Source organism: Brienomyrus brachyistius, chromosome 17 (assembly GCF_023856365.1).
Source record: "Brienomyrus brachyistius isolate T26 chromosome 17, BBRACH_0.4, whole genome shotgun sequence".
Lineage (NCBI taxonomy): Eukaryota > Metazoa > Chordata > Actinopteri > Osteoglossiformes > Mormyridae > Brienomyrus > Brienomyrus brachyistius.
The window spans coordinates 23,438,365-23,462,064 of NC_064549.1; the positions used below are offsets into that span (position 1 = coordinate 23,438,365).

General features: G+C 45.5%; 2 protein-coding genes and 1 long non-coding RNA gene across 3 annotated transcripts; 2 read left to right on the forward strand and 1 right to left on the reverse strand.

Moving 5' to 3' along the window:
• Positions 1-709: 709 nt before the first annotated feature.
• Positions 710-12,799, reverse strand: si:ch211-235m3.5 (BICD family-like cargo adapter 1). The gene is made up of 10 exons (XM_048981688.1): positions 12,417-12,799; positions 10,551-10,766; positions 6,766-6,882; positions 6,540-6,677; positions 5,196-5,369; positions 4,383-4,544; positions 3,934-4,011; positions 3,289-3,398; positions 2,909-3,029; positions 710-2,208 (listed from the first exon to the last, which is right to left on the reverse strand). The coding sequence occupies exons 1-10, from the start codon at positions 12,654-12,656 to the stop codon at positions 1,987-1,989; spliced, it is 1,578 nt and encodes a 525-aa protein (XP_048837645.1). The 5' UTR covers positions 12,657-12,799; the 3' UTR covers positions 710-1,986.
• Positions 12,800-15,657: 2,858 nt separating this feature from the next.
• Positions 15,658-18,302, forward strand: LOC125712196 (uncharacterized). The gene is made up of 3 exons (XR_007383209.1): positions 15,658-15,873; positions 15,972-16,014; positions 17,460-18,302. It is a non-coding gene; the product is annotated as an uncharacterized LOC125712196 (long non-coding RNA).
• Positions 18,303-20,731: 2,429 nt separating this feature from the next.
• chchd2 (coiled-coil-helix-coiled-coil-helix domain containing 2) lies at positions 20,732-22,572 on the forward strand. The gene is made up of 4 exons (XM_048981330.1): positions 20,732-20,916; positions 21,443-21,701; positions 21,784-21,946; positions 22,307-22,572. Exons 1-4 carry the CDS (start codon positions 20,867-20,869, stop codon positions 22,315-22,317), a joined length of 483 nt encoding a protein of 160 aa, XP_048837287.1. The 5' UTR covers positions 20,732-20,866; the 3' UTR covers positions 22,318-22,572.
• Positions 22,573-23,700: the final 1,128 nt, after the last annotated feature.

The window sequence follows — 23,700 nt, forward strand, 5'->3', positions numbered from 1 at the left end:
GTCGTTATGCTGAAGCTAGTTTCCTGAAACGGAGGTTGGCTAAAATTGTTCTTTATGGTGTCGTTTCGGTATATGATATTGAATTTCATTCCAGCCTTAATGCCACATGTGACAAAGATAGGTGTACACGATGGACCAGTGAAACAGCTGATTACTCGTATATGTATGACCAGTGACTTCAGCTCGAAGTGAAAATCTGTATTTACATTTCCTGAGATCTACTTTTCAGTTAAACAATTAAAGACATTTTTGCGTGGAGTTTCGTTACCATAACTCAGTTATGGCTATTTTTTAAAAGCATTACGTTTCTGTCTAACATGCATTTCTTTGTACTGGTGCCGATAAGGGGCATATATGAGGAAGTATAGCCACGAGACACAATAATCCAGGGCCAGCACTGTTTAATATATATTTTAATATATGCGGATAATTGTAACATAACTCAGAGTGTTATTAAAATCTTGCTTGTATGCATGTTAGAGTTATATTTTAGAATAATTCTCTGACTTTACAAATTTCCTGTAAATCCCTTTCGAACATTATCGGTCTCACGTTGGCAGGAGCGCAGCTTTCATTTGCGCTGGTGCCCCCCCGAAACCCATCTAGACGGGCCGATCAGACCAGTCGGCGGCTGCCGGCTGGGTGCAGCTCGCTGTCATTGTCAGTAATAAACAATCCAGGATGACAAAGGACGTCCAGAAACACCGTGTACGGAAACACCGTTTTATTTAGCATCATGAGCGGCTCTGATTAATCTTTTCTCTTGAATTTCGAAAAATCCTCTCAGTACTACAAGAATACCTTGCATATATTAAAACGCAATTTTAGCCGTTCTTTCCCATTGCTTGGTGTGTACTACACACTTCCTGACCCAGTATAGGCTAGTTTTAGAAAATACACAAAACGTGTATTAAAACTTACAAAGAAAACACATTACGTGTAAAAATATGTACATAAAAGGCAGGTGACAGGAATTCCAGTACAGTCCCGCTGACAGACAGGTGTGCCAGCGCACCATCCCGCACTTAAATACTTATGTCATTTACAAGCTCGCATATTGCACCCGACGCCAAAATGTTACTTGTGATCGATTCTGGTCTGTAACACAGAAAACAGAAATATTTATGTACACAACGTATGCAGTCACAGATTGATAGAGAATTTGGTCGGTAGAAGAATAAGTTTCACTGCGGGCCCCCTAGGGGCGCGATTTCCGAGACTAAGCGAAATTGGCTCGCTAAGTCCGCGCCCCGTTAGAAGATGACGCCCAAAGCGACCGCCTACTTGGCCAGTTTGATCCGCGCTTAATGACAGAATTATAGTAAGCATTTCGCAAGATATTTAACATATTATACATGATATTAATAGAGAGACACTTCATATAGTTATTCAATAATCTTTTAAGAACTTATGTTGGCCAGGTGTTTAGGAAAATGTTTTATTGCTAATCTTTAGATTTTGTCCTTAATGGCACACAGCTGTATGTGAAAGGCCATTGTAAAATCGTTTCTTCAGCTAAACACGTTGCCTTTGCGTAGAAGTGGCAGCTGGCCCAAGGAATGCTGACCTGTTTTAGCAACACTGTCCTTCAATTAGCCTTGTATAAAACAAACTCTTACATAACTTTAAAAAAAAAAACCACAAAAAACAAAATTTTCTTTCTAAAAGCAATAAAACTAAAGATATATAAAAAAATTAACATTTCTCATTTTGCAGTAAGTTTACTTCAAAAGGAAAATCGACGTCCGTCTCTTTCACTTTGATCAAGGGGAGCATTTCAGAGCATGGTGTTTGGTGTGGAAACCGGGGTATGGTGTAGTGTTGATGTTCCCTAAACATGCTGCATCCTGATGTCAGGGAAGTTGCAGACCCCCGCCTTCTCCGTGTTCCAGCCAGATGCCAGGATCCGGCCAGCGGCAGCCCTGCTCGCTCCCTTTCCCTGTTCCGGCGTGACCTGTTCCCATTGCTCCTGCTGCTCACACGCCGCTAGGCCGTCTTCCCGCGTTTCAGCCAGTCCTTCCAGGGCACGTGCACCCGCTCCGGGCCGGGCTCGGAGGCCAGCCAGAAGGTGGAGGCACGTCGCAACGTCAGGGTGGGGGCGCTGGGCCGCCGCAAGAAGGCCAGCGGGTTTATGGCTGGCTTCCTCTGGGGCTGCTCAGTCTGCTGCTGGGTCAGGATCTGCTGGTTCAGGATCACCTGGATGTCATCCTGAAACGTCCCATGAGAAACGACAAGCAGGATAAACAGTCAGCAGTTAATGAGCAAGGCCATGTTCACAGCTGCACCTGTTGGCGGAACAGGGAGCCTACATTTTTATGGCAAAACTAAAACAAAGGTAATATGAGATTGCAGGGTTATAGGAGCCTGTATGAGTGGGAAGTTTCCTCATGTATTTATTGCAGCTATAAATACAGGCTGTTCTTGACGGACGTGAACAGTTCACTCCACAAAACCATATGCAAGTCAAATTTTACACCAGTCAGATTTACCTTCCCATACCTTTCAAGACACCTTATAGCAAAACACATAAGCCAAAAATATATTAGTCATATATACAAAAGAGTGCGTATTAAATGAAAACTTGCAGTGTAAATTTGCTTGTAAGTGTAAAATGAAATTATGACACTTTATTGACCCCCATGGGGAAATTCTCTTTTCACCTCCCCCACCTTGCTCTCCATGACACAAATATAGGTGAGAGTAAGCTGGCAGCAATGCCCATGGAGCTGGGGGTTACAACATGCGACTCTTTTGCTAAGGCCCAGCTTGAACCGGTGACCCTCCAACCACAGGCACAGAGGCTCAGCCCTCTGTGCTACATGCTGCCCCCACTAGGGGGAGACAGACACACACTTAAAGGCTAAAGCTGCTCTGAGAGGCAGCACTACCTCAGGCACCTGCCGCTCACCTGCCACGCCTCCAGCTCCTGAGACAGCTCCAGCTTGCGCTGAATGGCCTCCAGCAGCTGATTGTTCAAAGACATCAGATCGTTTTTGCTGCGGAACAGCTCCTCCTCCATGGCGTTCTTCCTGCGGGTAACGGGCGTAAGGAGAGACAAATCGAGCAGTCAGCCACATGCATGGAACGGGGATAAAATGCTTTTTTCTTTATATTTTGACACAACGTTTTGAAAAGGTAAAACAGTACTGATAATTAATTTCGGACATTTCTAGGTAGAGCACAAACGAATCGTTTTCCCGCATAACTGCTGGTGCAAGACAGGACCACACGTGTTAAGTCTCTGAGTTTATCAGTCATCGCTGTTTGATCTTCACCCTGGCAGCTTACTTTGCGATGGCTTCGTCTCGGTCGCGGATTGCCTGCTGCACCAGCGCCACCTGCTGGTTGTTCTCGATGTGCAGTTTCAGTTCAGTGACCTCCTCCTTCAACTCCGCGTTCTGGGGGAACAAGGGCAGGGCCATGGTGCCGTCAGCCATGCACCACAGGATCCACCAAACCCCCGCAAGATGTGTCTCCAGACTCATGCCTGTACGATTCCCCCACCGTTTATCTTTTCCATAAAACATTACGCCACATTACATATCTCATATTGACCTCTGAAACAGCGTAAACTTTGGTTCTGCTTGTGCCTGATTTGTATTGGTGTCGGGCTGGATTTTCATCTGAAACACACAGTCAGAGTGGAGGCGCAAGGTCCTCCTACACAGCATGGAAGTGCAGGTGTCCCGCTCTGATTTTGCACTATGTAATTGTCATCAGCGCCTCCGCACTCTCACACTCAGGAGACCTTATTATCGAGGTACTTCATTGGTATTTAGTCTACAGCTGCAGCATATTCTGCAATGTCATTCTGTAAGGGTGTTTCTCTGGGGCACCACTGACAGAATATGGATGGATAGAAATCAGCAGCCACAGTCTCAGTGCTCAATGCAGACCCCCTCCCACCCACCCCCCCAATGTCACCCCTGTTACCTGAGCCAGCAGGTCCTCCACCGACCCCGGATTCTCACTCGGATCGCTCATCTCGGCAACAAGAGAAAGATTCATGTTCTGGGGAGAGAGAGTCAGAAAACATGGACAAAGGCTCTCAGTGATCCTCACAAAGCCCCCCCCCCTTGCAGGGCCCCTGTCCTTCTGAAGACAGACCTGGCTGCGGTGTAGAGTATCGGCGTAACGTGGGACTCGGGTTCTGTCATGCCGCATCCCTCCAGGACACACACCTGTGCTTTTACTCGCCCCTTGATCCCAGGTCAGAGCGTGACAGAGTTTCATAAAGGGCAGCGACCTGATCACCCTCCGCCGACAGACACCACTTTGTCTTAGGTCATGCTTTTAACCAGCAACCGATTAGCTTTTAGCTTCATTCGTGCCGGAGGTCAGTCCGGCTTTCGGCAAGGGTCTGCTGTCATTCTCGATCTCACCTGAAGCCTGGCGCCATAAGCCTGGTCACGGACCACTCGTTTCAGATACAGCAGAATGGCCAAAAGCCCGTCATCCGGGCCCCGGGAGTCCTCATCCGGACTCCTCCCCTGGTCAGTCAGCGGGAGGAGTTTTCTTAGCATGGACAGCAGCTCCTGTGTCACCTGAGAATGAGTCCAGTTTAGTCGCACTGGTTCAGGAGAAACACACTCTTTATGCAGAGTTCTTTCTGCAAGACTGCAGTGTTCGAATAAAACTAATCTGTTAGTTGGTGGTGGGGCGGCTAAAGGCATGAGCTCTTTTCCCAGGTGAAATGAGTGAGAAGCATGACCTGATATTTCCTGTGAAAACTTTCGGCTGTATAAATTGTTACCGCAGGTTGCCTGGGGGGAGGGGGAGTGACAGCTGGAGGTAACTCAATCTCTCTGGGAAAAAAACAGCCGACAGTGCAAGGAACAGCGCGGCGTGAAACGGCGCAGGAGAGCGAGCAGCGAGGCGCAGGTAAAGCTATGCGGCCGCTCTGACACCTTACTGTTTTTATGCCAAGCTTATGACTCACAGTCTCCTTCGCTGATGATACCGCAGCTCACGTGTCTGCAAATTCCAACTCCTCAAAATGGCTTCAAGACTTGCCCAAACTCTTATCAAAGTTTAACCCAAGTTGGGTCGGAGTCAGTTTAATATGAGATCCTTTAGGGGGACGGGGGAGGGATCACCACAGTAATAGTGAGGTGTTCGGTTCTGAATTGAGCACCGCTGTGGGTTTCCATCTTGTGGCTCAGCACAGTGTCTGCCTGCCAGTCAGACAGACCTACCTGCTCCTTGTCCAGGGCCCAGGCTTTGGCCGCGACGCTCGTCTCCAGTTCGCACAGCAGGGACGTCTCTGTGGCCCCCGGGGGGCTCATCTTCTCCTGCAGCTCCTCCAGCTGGGCCTGCAGCTGCTGGCTCTGTCCACGGGCTGCTTCTGCCTCCTGCTGAGCCTCCTCCAACTTCCCACGTGCGTGGAGGAGAGGAGGGCAAGATGGTGTTAGGATTCTACACATTCTTACGCTCTGACGTCCGTCGGGAAGTTACAGGATCCCTGATCGCAAACTCAACATACACTATATAGACAAAAGTGTAGGGACACCTGACCCTTACAAGAACTTTTATGGCATCTTATCCTAAATCCATGGGCATCAATATGCAGTTGGTCTCCCCTTTGCAGCGATAACAGCTGCCACTCTTCTGGGGAGGTTTTCCACAAGATTTTGGAGTGAGTCTGTGGGAGTTTTTGCCCATTCAACCAGAAGAGCATTTGTGAGGTGAGGCACTGATGTTGCATCAGAAGGCCTGGCTCGCCATCTACGCTCTAATTCATCCCAACAGTGTTCAATGGGTTTGAGGTCAGGGCTCTATGCAGACCAGTCAAGGTTTTCCACACCCAACCACATCTTTATGAACCTTGCTTTGTGCACTGGGGCACAGTCATGCTGGAACAGAAAAGGTCCTTCCCCAAACTCTTCCCACAAAGTTAGAAGCATAGAATTGTCCAAAATGTCTGTATACCAAGACAATTTTGTGGGTGCCAGCATCCTCGCATCCAACCATCCTCCAGACATTTTCATAAGATTCATAACCTAACCCAACAAATACAGTGAAAATATTTGAACATAATAAATTAAACGCCGTTGAGGAGTTTCCTATGTTGAGGGTGCGATTTTCTCCCCACACTCATCAGCAGACGAACAGATCCAAACATAACCTCACATCAGCCTCAAATCGACACCTACGTTCAATGACACTCAAAGTACACAAGAAAATCATTAAGGAGTCAGGATGCTGCTCCTGTACGGAGAAAAATGCTGCCCCCCCACATTCTCGTCTGACGGGGAACCTGCACAAGGTGCTGTGTGGAATCCTGCCTGTCCAGCTACAGGGGGGGGTGGAGGGGGTCAGGAAGGGAGCCAGAGGAATTCAGCCCAAAACTCCCCAGCAGGGATGCATGCTGCGCTCGGAAATCCCGGTGAACTCCTCTCGGTTAGCCTCCCTGCCGACATTCTGTGTGTGTGTGTGTGTGTCTCTCTCTCTCTCTGCATGTCTGTGCGTGTCTCTGCATGTCTTTGTGTGTGTCTGTGTGAGATTCTACGTGTGTGTGTGTATGTGTGCGTACGGGGTACCTGCTGTCTCTGCTGCTCGGCACGCTGCTCCTGCAGGACCAGGTGGGCATTCAGGGTGGCCAGGCTCTCCCGCAGCTCCTCATTTTCCCGGTAAATAGCCTCCAGATGGCGCTCCTGAGCCTGCTCCTTCTGTGGCACCTGCAAACGGGCGGGTGTAGGAGCTGTCAGCATACCATACACTCACAACCCCGCCCAGGGTGCCATGGCAGGAGGCGGCCCCGCCCACCTGCTCCCTCATGGTTCTCTGAAGTTGCTCATCTTGAAGCTGAACGTTTTCCTTCTCCCAGAGTTTCTGCTTCACGGCCTGCAGCTTCGCCAGCAGCATCTGCTCTCCTGCTGTGGCCTGCAGACAGACACAGGCAGAGTGGTCACAAGCAGCACCTCAGGAACCATAACAGCCTTACTGACAACCACGCCTCCCTCATCACATCGGCACCTCCGTCCCTGCACCTTGCTTTCTACACCTTCTGGTTCTCCTGTACCTCTATTCCATCCTCCACTCATTCGCTCTACACTCCCTCCACCACTGGCCATGTCACTTATTCTCTCTAGGCAGTGCCCCGAGAGCTCCCTCCTCAGGCCTGGCAAGGCAGTGCCCCGAGAGCTCCCTCCTCAGGCCTGGCTAGGCAGTGCCCCGAGAGCTCCCTCCTCAGGCCTGGCTAGGCAGTGCCGTTTTCCCGGCCTGTCAGCCGACCTCCGCCCTCACCCAAATTTGGGTTCTGAAAGGGTCATCAGGTAGAGTTGGAAATGTAAGTATTTTAAAACCAGCAAGCTCCTATGCTGATCCACGATCAGATTTCCCAGTCCCAGTCCTAGAATTAACCTATTTAAATGAGCCTTGGGTCTGCAAATGTTTAGCGCAAAACCAGTGAATGCTCAAGCAATCCAAGAAGCCAAACCATCGGTGTAACAAAGATGTTCACTGGCACATCCAATCAGACTTGTGAGATAGGGTTGGTTGCAGAGTGCGCTGTGTGCTTACTTGATATAGGGTCTTGACTGAGCTGGCATGGTAAAAATTGGGTTGCGGTGCAAATATGTTTGAGAACCACTGATGTACAGGCTGTACTCATTAGCTTACAGTATCAGACATTGCTCATTCCAGGGCTTTTTAATCTGCAAGCCATATAACGAGCCTGGGACCTCTTATCTCTGATAATACCAAGGTCTTGGGGAGCCGGTGAATGTTCGTTATGTTCATCTGCTGGTTGCCTGGTTACAGACGATGTCGTAATTCCTAGTCGTGGTCATAAATCTGGACGTACAGTTCATAGCCCAGTGTTCTTGTTTCATCTGAGACAAATGTCCTTCGCTCTGTGATATCAGGTTATCCAGTTGCGTAACTTGCAAGATAGTTCTTAAGTTAGGTCATAAATCGGGATGCGCAGTCTATAACTCCTGTGTGAGTAAAGCTTGCCCAGTGCCTTTAGCGGAAAAATCAGGCTACAAGGAAGGACACAACAAGTAACCACAAGCTCACAGAAAGGGACCTGATCACCCAGCATCAATGCCCAGTGTGAATGGCTGCGGATCCCACTGGTGATGGTCCAATATCTAATGGAAAACCTTCCCAGAAGAGTACAAGCTACTTCGACAACAAAGGGTTCACCAATTAGTATGAATCATTTTGGAATGAGATGTTGTACAAGCTGATGTCCACATACTTTTACCTTAAACACAAACTGCTTAATTCCAAACAAGAGAAAACAAACAAGCTCAGGGTGTTAAAGTTTAATTATCGGTAGTCCACTGCAAGCCCCATCAATGGATTTGGCAGAAAACCAGTGAATGGGCTTCTTCAAAGTGCACTGAAGGCTCTACTTGCCGAGTACATAATTACGGGGGAAAATGTCCGGTTGCCTGCCTACTGAGACCAAACATTTGTGCTTCCTGGGATGAAAATCACTGACTTCCTGTGAGGACTTTCCAGCAAGTTTCCATTTCGGCCAAAGAAGCACGTTTCCAAGAAAGAAAAAAAAATGATAAGAAGTTTCAGGGAGTGTTTTCAAAATAAATTCATTCCAGGAGAACCTGCACTTGCCAAAACACAATCTAGAAAAATGGGGATTTTATAGAAAGCTTATCTGCACACCTCTGAGGTTCATGATATGGGCATATCTGAAAATTAAAATGTGCCAATTGTTTGGGGTGAAAAAATGGAAAAACCACGCACACAATAGAATTTTAGTTTCAGGGCAGCATCATGGAGTGGAAAACAGCAACTTGGCAGGACTCATGCTGGGACGTGACCCAACAACTGACTGGTCAGAGGTCCAGAACCACGCCGCATGTGGTGCTGAGGCATCCTTCCTCTCTGCTTCAGCGCTGCCATCACCAGCGACTTCACAAACAAACTCCTGGAGTTTTTATCATGTTTGAAGTCCGTGACGCTCGCAAGGTGGGGAAACATTCATTTCCTGCAGCCACGGCAGCTCCAAAAGCTGACGTCAGCCTTTTGAACTGCTCTTCACGGTGTTTATACAGCCAGTTCACAGAAAAAGATGGGATAATGATTTAACTTTGCTGGTTATATAGCAACATTCAAAGGCACAGCAACAGGGCAGAAAACGAGAGAATATCCTCACGCCAGCAAAACCGCAACATAACGTACTAATGCTCAAAGAGGTGCAGAGCTAACAGCGAGTCACAAACCACAAATACAGGAACATCGAGAGACATGTGGCCAAGCATGAATGGAAACACAGTTAATAAAAAAGATATGCATTTCAATTTTCACTGTGTCAAACTGGGAGAGTCCTCCCCCACATTCTCGACGTTCGGAGGGCTGAGATCCGCAGATCTCGTCTGAGAACGATCACGTTTACACGTTGACCCCCCCCCCCCACACATTCTCCTGATACACTCACCATGCCAGGAATCATGCACCTGGAGAGGCTGGTACCAATGCTGACCACGGCAGGCAGAGAGACATCTGCGTGTGAGACGAGGGGGCAGCCAAAATCAGCCCTGTCCTGAGGGCCAACCCCCGAAAAACCCCACTTCTCCTGCTCCGGTCAAAAGCACAGAGACTCCCGAAATCAGTGAGCCGGCCTAAAACCCAACCGTGACTTCCTCCACGAATGGAGATGGAAAGATTGCACCAGTAAACACGTCCTTCCTGCCTTCTAAAGAGAGCGGAGCTGGTTAGTAAGGGAGGCCGCCAACTTCTCGCTATGGAACCTCTGAGCTGTTGGCGAACGGCAGGGCCGTTACCACGGAGACACTGCCGCACATGACCATGTGAGCAGACGAGGGGCCCCGTTTACAGGGCCAGTCAAGCCCGGCCGTCCGACACCCACGACGCAATACCAAGCTGTAAATCACATGTTATGGCTCCATATTGTTCCCTTCGCTGACGTTTCTGCAAAAAATGTGGTGTCCTCTCTGACGAAAATGCAATAAAGTCTAATTTGTAGCCAGAGGCTGTTTCACCCATGGCTTTTTCACTGATTGGAGGCGAGGGATTGGGGGGGGTGTATGCGTATCCTGACTCAATGGAGTCACTGAAGTGTGGCTCATGGAATACAACTCCCAGAATGCACTGGGATTTCCCCATACAGCCAACTGAATCTTAACTGAAGTGAGGCTGTCTGTACATTCAACTCTACATTCTCTACATTCAGGGTTTTATCGCTAATGCATGTGTGTTTGCCTTCATGGTATGATAGGTTTCTGTGTACAGAATCAGCAGGCGGCCCCGTCGTTTCTGCTATGGGCTGAAAGACTGGAGTAAGGAGTAAGGCAGGTTTTTCTGTACAAACATTACGAGAATGTTTCTCTACAGACATTGCTTTTGTACAATAACAAAGATATTCATGTGATGTGCAGGAAGTGGATGATGTCAGTTCTTAAATTAGCAACTAAGTGTGAATTTCCTGGATTGAACATTGCAGTGAGCTGAAGCAGAGCTCAGCAGGCAGGTTAATCCACACGCCGGCCGCTCCCTTTACTCCCTGAATTTTGAGGCTGTGAGGGGAGCGCGTGCTCATGCTGCCAGCAGGAGGCGCTCACATTTTCCAGCCGCTCTTGGAAGCACCGGGTCTGCTCCGAAAGCTCCTCCTGGGCCCTCTTCTCGTCCCTCTTGGCCTGGTTCAAGGCTCGGGTCAGCTGCTTCACCTGGGCATTCAGCTCCTGCACATCGCTCTCCAGCTCTGCCACCTGGGTCCCCTGCTCCGCCTGACAGCTGGTCAGCTTCAGCTGCAGCTCATGCCTACCCTGCTCCAGCTCCTGATGTGGGGGGGAACACGCGACACCCCTCATAAGGCACAGAGAAGGACCTGCTGCCTCCCCAGCCATGGCTATAGCCACACAGTGAACTAGACAACATCAGCACCAGTTATTACTATCATTACGCTCATTATTACTAATGATGAGTCCCAGTTCTGCTTTGGTGTGTGGAGTCTGCACACCCTCCAGGTGACTGTTATCTGCAGAGTGAGTGTGCCCTCTGATGGGCTGGCATCCCACCCAAGGTGTATCCCTCCCTCATGTTGCTACAATATGCAGTTAGCCGACGGATGGGTTATTATTCAAATACTATCTTAAATATTATGAATTATTAAATATTAGATTAAAAGAAACGGGATATAAATGTAGTAATTACGTCAACTGGGAGCTGTAATGATGAAAATCACAGAAGTTCTGATGAAAATGACATCATCAGCCTCCCGCCGGTCAGTCTGTTACGCGCGACCCCCTCCAAAGAAGCACATTAAAAATGGAGACCGCTCAGATTCAAAGCTGAGATCAGAAACGTCATTTTGCGCCCATAATAATCTTACAGCCAAATTTGAATGCGAATTTATAGAAGATCTGTACCGATAAATTCACCCTCTAACACAAGGAACCTCAAGATTAAACATGGCTCACGTACAGAGGCTGGCTTCTGCTATCACTAAATTTAACCCAAGATTTTCCGACTGGAGTGAAAGCAACCGCGAAGCAGCGGGGTCTGGTGGAAAACATCTAAGCGCTCTGCAAATCGCGCAGCTTCCGAAAACGAACCCGAAAACAGGCGAGGCGCCCCGTGCAAAGGTACACACGAACTTTCTGAGCTGCTGACAGGTAACAGAGTGTGTGTTATTTTCCAACTGCTAGCCGCACAGAACACTTTCTGAAATGATTTCATAATCAACATAACTAGCGGAAAAAATGAAAAGCGAGAGTCGGTGTGTTTCCATATGTATGAAGTCTCACAGATCCGCAGCCGTTTTACGGACAGGCTTCAGTGTGATCCTGTTGAAATTATCCGTCAGAGTACTATCCCTACAATACAGAGTATCTAACCCTACAAACATACCACTAAATATCACTTCGTTTCCTTATAACTTCAATGTTCTGGACCACGTTACTTATTTTAACCGTTTAAACAGAATGTTTCGTAACTTGTCGGTTCTGATGTAGGCTACCTTAACAGAAACTCACAGGACCGACACATGTAATTGAAGAGGGGCCCGTTTTAATAACTCATCAATCATTTATGTAAAAATCATTTAAGTTTACTTTCATATTTTTGAGATAATACATATGCTGCAATTTTATCAAAGTTTGGTCGTGGTTTTGCATTTTAAAAAATCCTGCTACTCACATACACCTGTCAAAAAATAAAGTTTTAAGGATTTTCCCCACAAAACAAAAAAACATAACAAAACCCCCTAAGTGTTTATATGATGCACTGACATTTGTTTTAAGGAATTTCACATACACCTAAGACAGTCGGAAACACTGATGCATGGGAACAAACTGGCAATTTTTTCTCACTCTAAAAGCGTACGGAGGGTTTGTTTTGGGCAAAAAGAATGAAATGACACATAACCATATATTAGTGAGACAGAGACCCCCTCCGCAGACTGCGGAAGGTTCACACGGACGTCTTACCTCCAGCTTGTCAGTGTATTGTTCATGAAGCTTGTCACTCTCCTCTTTTAGCTGCCGGTTTTCCAGCAGGAGCGCCTTTCCCAGCTCGGCAGCCAGAATTACTTCTTCCTCTTTCTGCTTCAGAGCGATCAAAAGTTCGGCGGGGTCCTGGTACACAGACAATTCTCCTGCATCAAAATCGAAGGAGTAAAATTCTTCTTCTAAATCCATGCCATGTGACTTTAAAGTCCATTGATCCATGGCTTCTCGATAAAAGAGATATTAAGTTTCTTTTCAAGAGTCATTTAAATTATAGTTAGGAAAAAACACGGCGTCCCGCTTCTTGCTATTAACGACCAGCGTTAGTCTTCACCTTCAGTGCGAGCTGGCCGGGGGTGCGCTCCCTGCGCCGAACATAGGAATGGGGGCCGGCCCTTATTCACATTCAGGTGACATGGAGGCGGGGGAAGCCGAAGGCAGACTGAAACTGGTCATCCGTTTTCGGTTTACAGTCTGCGGGCAACAGGTGGCGATTCGCGGCAGGAAAGGAGGGCAACTATAGTTATTCTCCTCATTGGGGAAAGGACCAAAAACAAGCTAGAGATTCATAAAGACAAATGAATTGAAAAGCGGCGTCCTGAGATATAACTGGGCTTTATGGGAGACGCTGAAAATTTAAGTCATATTTAAGGCCCATTAGCTGTGTAACGATTAATGTAAGCGTCATGTTATGAAAGACGGAAATGCTGGAATGTCACCGAAAAGTTGATGTAGACCTAATCCATGGCGTAGGAGACAGTTTGTTGTTGGGGGTGGGGGGTACACACCTTAATAATATAAAGGCAAAAGTCTGTTTATAGGAGAGGAGCAAATGAAGCCAAATTTAATGTTTGGGGGTAGGGGTACATGCGACCCCCCGTATCGTACGCCCTTGCATGTAATGTACACCCTATTGCACTATATAGGCGCCTGTAGCTATTGATTTCTACTATTTGTTAAAATGCCTACATGTCTACAATTTCATTTTGACACCTCTAAACACTTCTATATCAGGTTAATCTAACTACGGTCAGGGCCGCCACCGCAACCAATTTGACGGGAGCCTGCATGGGGGCGGCAGCACGAAGGACTCGTTTTGGGGGCGTGGCCCGCGAGCGCACTGGCCATTGAGCACAGTAAACGCATTCGGCGTTTTACTGTAGGGACCACTGGCGTGGATGGAGGCCGAGTTTCCGCTGGTGAACTCGGAGTTTCTCGGTTGATCTCTTGTATTCGCATTCGTTAATGCTTTAAAAGATATAAGATATTCCAAATCTTATGTAGTTTATTGATCCCCCAGAGGAGAAATTCGGGTGTTACAGCAGCAAAAATAATCAGCACGCATCAATAAAAAATAAAGAAAACCCAGTAAGCTCATAAATAATAATAAACCAAAAAAGTTAAATGATGATGACAGGGTCCCTCTCGATCAGAATAAAGGAACATGCCATTGAACTCAAGGGCTTGTTGATGTAGAGAATTAGTGACCAGTGTCTCCCTGTCCTTCTGATACTGACAGATCCACATGATGATGATGACGTCCTTCGCCTCAGTACATTCTCCCTGCAGGATCTCTCTGGAAGATCATCTGGAGCATGGCAGGTTCTGCAACCTCCCCATGGAAGACAACACAGAGTCACAGTTCCTGCATGTCCAGCACCGAGCCAAACGGAGGTCCCTCACCAGGCCGGAAGCAAGGACCACGGCAGGAAATCTGAAAGTGAGCATCAAATTCATATAGGCAGTCAAAACAACAACACAAACAGTTCAGAATATCTCAGATCCAGAAAACAATACAAATAAAACTAGAGACGAATGGAAGAAACTAAAAGTACATTATTGTTCTCTCCAGCCCTGTCAATCACAGCTTGCATGCCAGTTAGTAGTTTGGCAGCAGTGGGTCTGGACACCCAAAAGAGAGACTTGAAGGCTCCCCCGAGTAAAGCTGAAGCTCCCTTTGCCCCTGCCTCTGAATAACACCATTACATCACTTAGACTACAATGGCGTATTATAGCCAAGATACTGAAACCTTATCCACAGTTCCATTCACAGGCTTCTCTGTAAAACCTCTCCATCCACCCAATGCACCACTGCATCACTCTAAACCACATCACGCAAAATATTAGGCAAATTTAACAGTTACTTAGAAATGCATCGTTACAACAGAACGGCAGACTAACCCCTGTGAACGTGGATGCGGCTCAGGCTATTTGTGTAGCATGTAGTCACGGATCAAGGCTATCAGTGTAGCATGTAGCTACAGAACAAGGCTATTTCAGAATGTGTGGTATCACAGCAAGGCTACTTTAGAATCTGTTGACAGGTAACAAGTTTGGTTGTGGAACAAGGTCAATTGATTAATTTTCCTAAATCTAGAACCTAAATATAGCTGTGTATGCCTCATCCATCCATTTTCCAAACCGCTTATCCTAGTGGGTCGCGGGGGGTCCGGAGCCTATCCCGGGAGCAATGGGCATGAGGCAGGGAACAGCCCAGGATGGGGGGCCAGCCCATCGCAGGTGTATGCCTCATTTAAAATATAAATAAATATAAAAATCACTTACTAGGAATTATTTAATGAACACAAATTGGGAGACTGTGTGCTCATCTCAGTTTATGTTGGATCACATTAAAAGGCAAAAGTCCAAATCAAAATGAATCAGGAGATATGACAAGTAACAGACATGTATCATACTTTAGTGTATTACATAATCTTTGACATCTTGAATCAGTGAGGGTCAGCAGTGGCCGTGTCTCTGGGTGCCTCTTATACTGCTGCGGATTCCAGTTCCAAGGCTGCTCTGGCACCCTGTCAGAACTGATCTCTTCTCAATCTCTGGCTGCACAACCAGCCACATGTACTGACTGCTCCATCCAGCGTACAGGGGGAAACTGCAAGGGGCAAATAAAGGACATATTACACTGACAGCGACAGAGCTGCCTTTGCCTTCAATCACCACTTATACATATTAGTTACACAAGAAGTCGAACAATAAATGCAGTTACTTTTTTAATGCAGTCAGGCAGTATTATATTGTAAAAATATTATTTTAGGAAAACACACATGGCCAGAATACTTGCTAATGAGAGTTTATAGACCAATAATTCTGTGTAACTAATATTAAAAAACTTAATCTTTTTCTTGCTGTAAGCAGATTATATAAAGAATACGGTTTAAAAGCAACAGCGATTAAACAAGCGTTCTCGCGAAATGTAGACGCGTTCTCGCGCATGCGTCGCACAGGTCAGATTTCCGGTCCGGATTGGGCAGCAGTACGAGCTACAGCCAAGTGCAGCTTTTTAATTCAGTTTTTCTGTTTAATATTCTTATCGCTGTTGTTATTCTGCACAACCACTGTTATCGCGACGGACATGACGAGGGGTAGTTAAGGGTGCACTGCCTCTACCGACAGCTGTGGCGGACTGTTGCGTGGTTGGGTATGATATGGCTGCACTGATGCATGCACAAAATTATTCAGACACAGGCCATAGTTTGGCACTTCAAAACCTAATGTTCAACTACTTATTTGTTTCAGGCATGCTGTGAGCACTCTATGGGACGTGTCGTCCCCCTAACAGGTAGGCATACTCTTATATGATAAAAGAGAATTGTAATACATATTGTTTTAGGACCTGTCAGCTGCCTTTGCAGATGGTTTCTCGTTTAGACGGTAACTTAAAAAGTGTTTGGCAGATTTTTTTCAAACTTTGCATTAGCATTGTATGACAAATTGGAAATTATTACATTTTGAGACCTCGACATTGAAGCAGCACTGCTTAGTGACAGTAAAGGGGAGGGTGAAAGCAGACAACAATGAACTGGTAAATGTGGTATGTCAAAAAGCATTTCATCTCATTACTGCTTCACAAAAACATTATGTGGATGAAGATCTACACCTGATTTAATCTTGAGACAAATCATCCCAAAAGTGAAGCGCAAAGGAAGGAAGGGACAGTTGTAGAAGACACAGTAACTACAAAAGTATTTTCCAAATCTTATGTAGACTTTGCAGACACATTGTCAAATTTTGAGAAAAATCGCACCAAACTTGAAGCAACGCCTCTTCGTGATAGCAACAAAGAAGGGCAGCTTGATCTTGGACACTTGATCTTGTCAGCATGATAACTCAAAAGTTATTTTTCAGGCTTTCGCAGACACATTGTATTAGTGATAGCAAAGGAAAGGGTGACTTTCAAAAGATTCTTGACCGTGTGATATTACTTTATTTGATCTTTGATGGATATTATTACTACTTCATAAAACAAAATATGGATGAAAATCTACATGTGAGACAACTTGCCCCAAAAGTGAAGCAGTGAGAGAGGGCAGCAGGGGGCGTAAAGGGAGTCTTTCAGATGCCATCTTGTGAACACGGCGATCTGAAATCTGAAAGTATCTTTTTCGAACGTCCCGGGAACGTTGTACAGATTCTCATACTGTTAGGTGTGAAATGTATTCGTCCGAATATTGTAAAATATAGTTTATAACTTTTTGTTGCCGTGAATATTAGGACACACAAAGAAACCACATAACTGTTGGGGAAAGATTGTGTAAATTGCTCTGCAAGCGGAATGTGCTATAAATGAGTAGGTGGAGTTTCAGGGTTGTGTGTCACTAACGGGACTCGGAGCATGCGGGTAAAAACATGTTTATTGGCTTTCACATTTCCATTTGATCCATTCAGTAATTCTAAATATTGTAGTGGTTAAGGATGTGGGAGGGGTAAGGATTAAATGGGGGGGGTTGACGGGACTGTTTGAGGCACACGTTGCTATCGTTCTGACAGCCTGCTTTCTGGTTACATTTATGTCATTTGTCGGTGATTTTATTTGAATAAAGTTATAAGCATGCTTGCAACTTAATATCATATCTGCAATTTTATTTCTGTTTTATCTACATCCTTTAGCATGTTCTGAGTATACCATTCACCCCTTTCAGATGCCGCATCAGTCTATGTTTAACGCTATGCAATTTCATAACTGGCATTTTGGGGATGATCAAGTGTCTTGCTCTCTCTCCACAGGCAGCAGGACAGCTGTGGGAGATAGACGCACTACTGGTGTCAGAGACTGCAGCTTAACTTCAAATTGGGAGAAATGGGCAAACGTAAAGATCTGAGTGACTTTGACAAGGGACGGATTGTCATGGCCAGACGACTGGGTCGGAGCATCTCTGAAACGGCACGGCTTGTGGGCTGTTCCCGGTCGGCGGTGGTGAATACCTACCAGCAGTGGTTAAAGGAGGGAAGAACTACGAACCGGCGACAGGGTGTGGGGCGCCCACGCCTCATCGACGCGCAGGGGCAGCGGCGGCTGTCCCGTCTGGTACGGAGCGACAGAAAGGCTACTGTGGCACAACTGACGGAAAAATTTAATTCTGCACACGAAACAACTGTATCGGAACACACAGTGCATCGCACCCTGTTGCGTATGGGGCTGCGTTGCCGCAGTCCGGTTCGAGTTCCAAGAAAAATGAGCATAAAGTCAGAAAGCAGACTGGACCAAAAATTGTACATAAGTTCCTTTCCTACCCTCTCTGATCAGACTGAAAGTATATATGGTTAGATTGAAAGGTTGGCTGAGGAACATCACATGATTCTTTGCTATGCGATTAAACAGCCTTCCAGGAGGCTGCAAGCTAACATGAATATAACACCATATGTCTATATACCATATACCTGTCTATGTCCTTTTGTCAGTGGTAGTTTTTTTGTTTCATTTTTATATTTGTTTTTATTCGAGATCCACTTTAGTTTTAGTTAGGTTTTCGTGTGGTTTTATTAGTCTTTAAGGATGTATATCTGTCTTGTTTTTATATATTTTAGTTTAGGTTTTAGCAATTTTATTTCTAGGGATAGATGGAAGACTCCGCTAGCTACTACAAAATGTCACAATGTTGTGCCTGTGGCTGTTTTTGTGGTTCAAGTGCATTGCAACGTTTACTTTAAATAGTATTTTAAAACAGTAAAAGTTTTAATTTCAGTTCATTTCCGATGTGTACTTTCCGTTGCTGTAGTTTTTCTCTTATTTTCATATGTTAAAAATACGGAAATGTTTTTGCTAACGATAATAACTCTGCCATGCATACTGTAAATACATAGTGCACTGTTGGTTTTATTGAATTTCTTATTTTTAATATAACATCCATTCCACCCTTAATAAATGCCACTGAAAGAGCGGGTTTGCTGTACCGCACTCCCCAAGGCCTGTGAGATATGAATTTTCGAGGACTCTGGCTGTGTCCGCAGGTAGCATGAAGCAGGTACCGCGCTGAACATCGGATTGGGGGCCGGCCCTTTGTCACATGGAGGTGGGGGAAGCCATTTTCGGTTTACAATCAGCGGACAACAGATGCCGATTCCAGGCAGGAAAGGAGGGCAAACGGCGTCCTCAGATATACGTAACTACTTACAACATGCCAGAATTCTGAGTTAATTTTAAAGAACATCAGCTGTGTAATGCCTTTTAATGTAAGCATCACATTGTCAAAAAACAGAAATATTGAAATGTTACTGAAAAGTTAATGTGACAATATATACCTTGTAATTGGTGAAATTATTTGCTTCAAGCATCTCAATGCCGTATCTATATGTGGTAGATCTGCAACTGTGGTCAAATAAAAATCAGAACAGAAAACTAATCTGACACATTTTGATCTTTGGCGGACTAACGGTGTCCTGCTGAGATGAAGCCTCGGGACCCAGCCAGTGCCCACATGTGTGGGCGTCACCCGGTGCTGATTGCAGGTCAGAGGTCAGCCTGCATAAAGCCCGGACAATGGAGGGTAGCGGGGTTTCCATAAAAGAGGCGGCGTCCTGACGCACAGCCCAGCCTTTGTTTCCATGGAACCTGTTGCTTCTGTACATATGGCCAGGGAATACTGTATCTCAAAAGGCTCCATCCCCATTGTTTCTGCACAACAATAAGGGAGAATTCCAGCCCAGTCTATCTTAGTTTCTGTTTTAGTTCTGCTCATGTAAACTAAAGGCAGTTGTATGTTTGCGTAGATGTGTATTTCACTGCTTCAGGGTTCTCTCTTTAGATTCAAAGCTTTAAGCGCTACACCCTGATCAGCCATAGCATTAAAACCACCCACTTAATATTGTGTAGGTTCCCTTCGTGCCACTAAAACAGCTAAAAAGACCTCTGAAGGCGTCCTGTGGGTCAGACCTGTTTCTCTACCGCATCCCACAGATGCTTGATCGAATTGAGATCTGGGGAATTTGGAGGTCAAGTCAACAGCTTGAAACATTTTTCCATGTTCCTCAAATCATCGCTGAGCTATTTGCAGCGTGCCAAGGCGCATTTTCCTGCTGAAAGAGACCACTGATGCCGGGGAATATTGTTGCCATGAAGGGGTGTATTTGGTCTGCAGAATTGCTTAGGTAGGTGGTATGTGTTAAAATAACATCCACTTGAATGGCAGGACCCAAGGCTTCCCAGCATCGTACTGCCTCCATTGGCTCTCCTTCCCAAAGTGCATCCTGGTGCCATCTCTTCCTCAGATTAACGACACACAAACACCCAGCCGTCCACATGACGTAGCAGAAAAAAAATGTGGCTCATCAGACCAGGCCACCTTCTTCCGTTGCTTCATGGTTGAGTTTTGATGCTCACATACCCACTATAAGCACTATGATGGTGGCTAGGGGTCACAGTGGGCACTCTGACTGGTCTGTGCCCCACACACAGCGAGCTGCGAATCACTGTGTGGTCTGACACCTTATTATCATATCTAGCATTAACTTTTTGAACAATTATGGCTACAGTAGCTCTCCTGTGGGATCAGACCAGAAAAGTTAGCCTTCACTCCCCACACCTACGTTTGGACAGTTGGTGACCACTGCTTCAAATATTCGTTTTGACAACAAATTAGTTGTGTTTTTTTCCTCCCATAGAATGTCTTCTATTCATAATCACGAATGTGACACCTGGTGGCAGCAGTGCAAACTAGCGACTGCTGCTGAAACAGTTTGAAATTCAAAATCATCTTTATTAAGACTCGCATATATCTGGCTTACAATCACCAAACATACAATACAGAATAATAAATATATCATAGTTCATATATGTTTTTTTAAATATATTTATAATGTGGGCCTATATTTATCATTTTATTAAACATGGAATTACGATATATAGAAAACTGATATCACATATTTGAAAAATACAAAAAATAAATGTAAAAAACAATGAGCTTTTAGTTGATCTGCTACTGACAGATTTACTGGATTGTAAATTCTCTAGTATATTGGAGCCGGTTTTTGTGCCGGAAATGGATAACCGGATATGACGCAACGAGACGAAACGTCCGCCGACAGATTGCAGTTTCCCGCAAGGTCGACCGTGAGCAAGGTGTTGGGACACAGTCGTATTAGTGTAGTTGTTCAGAAGTTAATAAACACAGAGTTACTTTTATTTTACATTAAAAATGCCTAGAGGAAGCAGAAGCCGGACATCTAGAGTGGCTCCTCCGGCCAGGTTAGGAAATTTTAAAAAGCCTTATCTGTGCTACTACGGCCTTCCTGGTTTATCCGCGTTATGCTCCGTATAGGAAATTACATACTGTACGTGTTTCGCGGCTGTAGATGACTGTACATGTAAGCAATTTCATGTTTCTTGAAAATGTGATAGACTCGGGAGTTTTTGATAGTGAAATGACGGACACCTGTGAATTGCCAGAAATGTTCTATTAATGAAAGAACAATTTATTGTTATTATTAGTAGAAGTAGTAATAGCAGTATTCATTAATGCTCGTAGGTGGTAAACACATCTAGAATGTCCCGGCAGTGGCGCACTGACATCTTGTATCAGTGATTTGATAAGTATAGTATAGATTCATCCATCTTCCAACTGTTTATCCTGGACAAGGTCGAAGGGCAGTACAGAACCACACCATTTACATTCCGTCATGAGTCAAAGCGTAGAAATTTGCCATAATATCCTGTGACTCCTGTTCTGGACTGGCTGCTAACTTACAGTCATGCTTTAATGTTTTCATAACAGCCGGGGACCACCTTCGCCTCCTCCCATGGCCAGGGCGGCTCCACCTCCCTCCTCAGTTCCTGCCCATCCGCCTCCATCTGCTGTGGCAGCTCCGGCCACTGCACCCAGGCAGCCAGGAATGTTTGCACAAATGGCGTCTACGGCAGCGGGTGTTGCTGTGGGCTCTGCAGTGGGGCATACCATAGGACACGCTATGACTGGGGGCTTCGGGGGGGGCGGCGGGAGCTCCGAGGCGGCTAGACCTGACGTCACCTACCAGGTAACTCTTTTGCTGCCTGTCAGTACTGGAAGAGACTGTCACTAGCCCGTAGTATACTTACTTCCTGTATCCCCTTCCTTAGGAGCCCTACCAGACCCAGCCCCAGCCCCTGTACCAGCAGGCTCCCCAGCAAGGCCCATGTGCGTATGAGCTAAGACAGTTTCTCGAGTGTGCCCAGAGCCAGAGCGACCTCAAGCTGTGCGAGGGCTTCAGCGAGGTGCTCAAACAGTGCAAGTTCTCCAACGGTAAGTGTGCCCTGCGCTCCACGGGGCTCCTGCGTCCGTATCGGCCTGCCCCCCACAGCCGAGCTTCCTCTCACCTTTATATGTGTCTGTGTGGTATGGAGAGTAAAATGAGGCAAGAGAATTTCCCCACCAGGATCAGTAAAGTATAATCATTTCATTTATTATCATTTAGCAACTCAAGATTGGGTTTAGTGTTATGGGATTCAATCTCATTTGGCCACACTTCTGCGGTGACATGTAGTGAAGCCAAATGAGAGATAAAATTCCTGGGAAGGTGTGGTCTATACATGTGACTCAGACTGTGTGTCAAATTATTATGCTCAAGACTGAATTTCACGAATCTCTTTTTTTCTTCTACAGGGTTCTCCTAAGACATGAGAAATGCAGTTTTGACTGAAGACATGAATCCAGAACACATGCTTTGTGTAATATAGATGTAATTTTACAATTGCTGACCTTTGCCATTAGGTTTAAGTTATAATGTAATGAAGGCATAAAGGTCTCCTTGTAAGTGAAAGGCTGCCGATTGTAGAATCAGATATTAAAATGTGTGTCTTAATGTAGTGGATACGCGTGCTTTCAGTATACTGATTGAAAATAAATCATCCATGTCACTTCCTCCCAAATACTGATATGTGTTTTTTGCCTTCTGTGACAACTGAATTTTATTTAATGTTGGTTACTTTATGGAGTTTGGATAATTATGATCAGCACTTTAGAGTCACCCAGACAAGCATAATGCCCTTAAATTGGACTCATACACTGTGTGCAGAATTATTAGGTAAGTACCTAAATAAAAGAAAAATGATTGCTTGTCAGTGTGCAGAATTATTAGACAATCAGAAACTAAGTGGATTCTCTCTCTCTTCACCATCAATAGAAATAATAATAAAAAACAATTTTTTTGTTATTCAGTATATATAAGGAATAACAAGCTATTAGTCGTTCTATACCGCCCACTACACCAAGTTTAATGTCCAGTATAGCCATCTTTCTTCTCAGTAACCTTCATGAGTCTGTTGCCCACAGAACCAATCAGGTTTTTGATTTGTTCTGGTCCTATATTAGCTGAGCCAGTTAGGACCACCTCCCAGATGCTGCTCTGAGAAGGGTACTGCTTGCTACCTTGGTAAATCTCACACTTTGGTAAGGCTCAGTAGTTCTCAATGGGGTTGAGTCAGACGATGAAGGGGTCAGGTTATAATTCAGTCACGTTTCAAGCCTTTCTTGGTCAATCTATGAAATACTTTGATGCATGGGGAGGGGCATTGTCCTGCAGGAATATCAATATAAAGCTGCTGACTTCTTCCTGTGCCAGTGTTTGAAGAAGGTATCTTCTAGAATTGAGTAGAGGTCATGTTTCAGTGTTTACGACCTTAGGAATGTCACACAGCACACTGCACCTAGAACATCTGGTGAATCCGTTCAGATGGCAGTTTTGAAAAATGATGGCATTTCATGCTCAAGAGTTTCTGGAAGTCTCCACTTTAATTTGACACAGAACTTTGGCAGTTTATGTGTGTCATCTTCTCTCTACAAGCCTTTTCACTCCTCTAGTGTATTATAATTTGGAAAGGGGATGTAACACAATTAAAATGTATTACATGCATTCAGAATTGCGCCTATCGATACCATAAATATCCAAAGTTTTGTCACTGTGCAGTGAAATTATTATTTGCGGATTAAAATACAAAATCGTAACATGTAGGGTACAGAAAACACAGTAGACACTAAGTACAATTCTGTAGTACGTT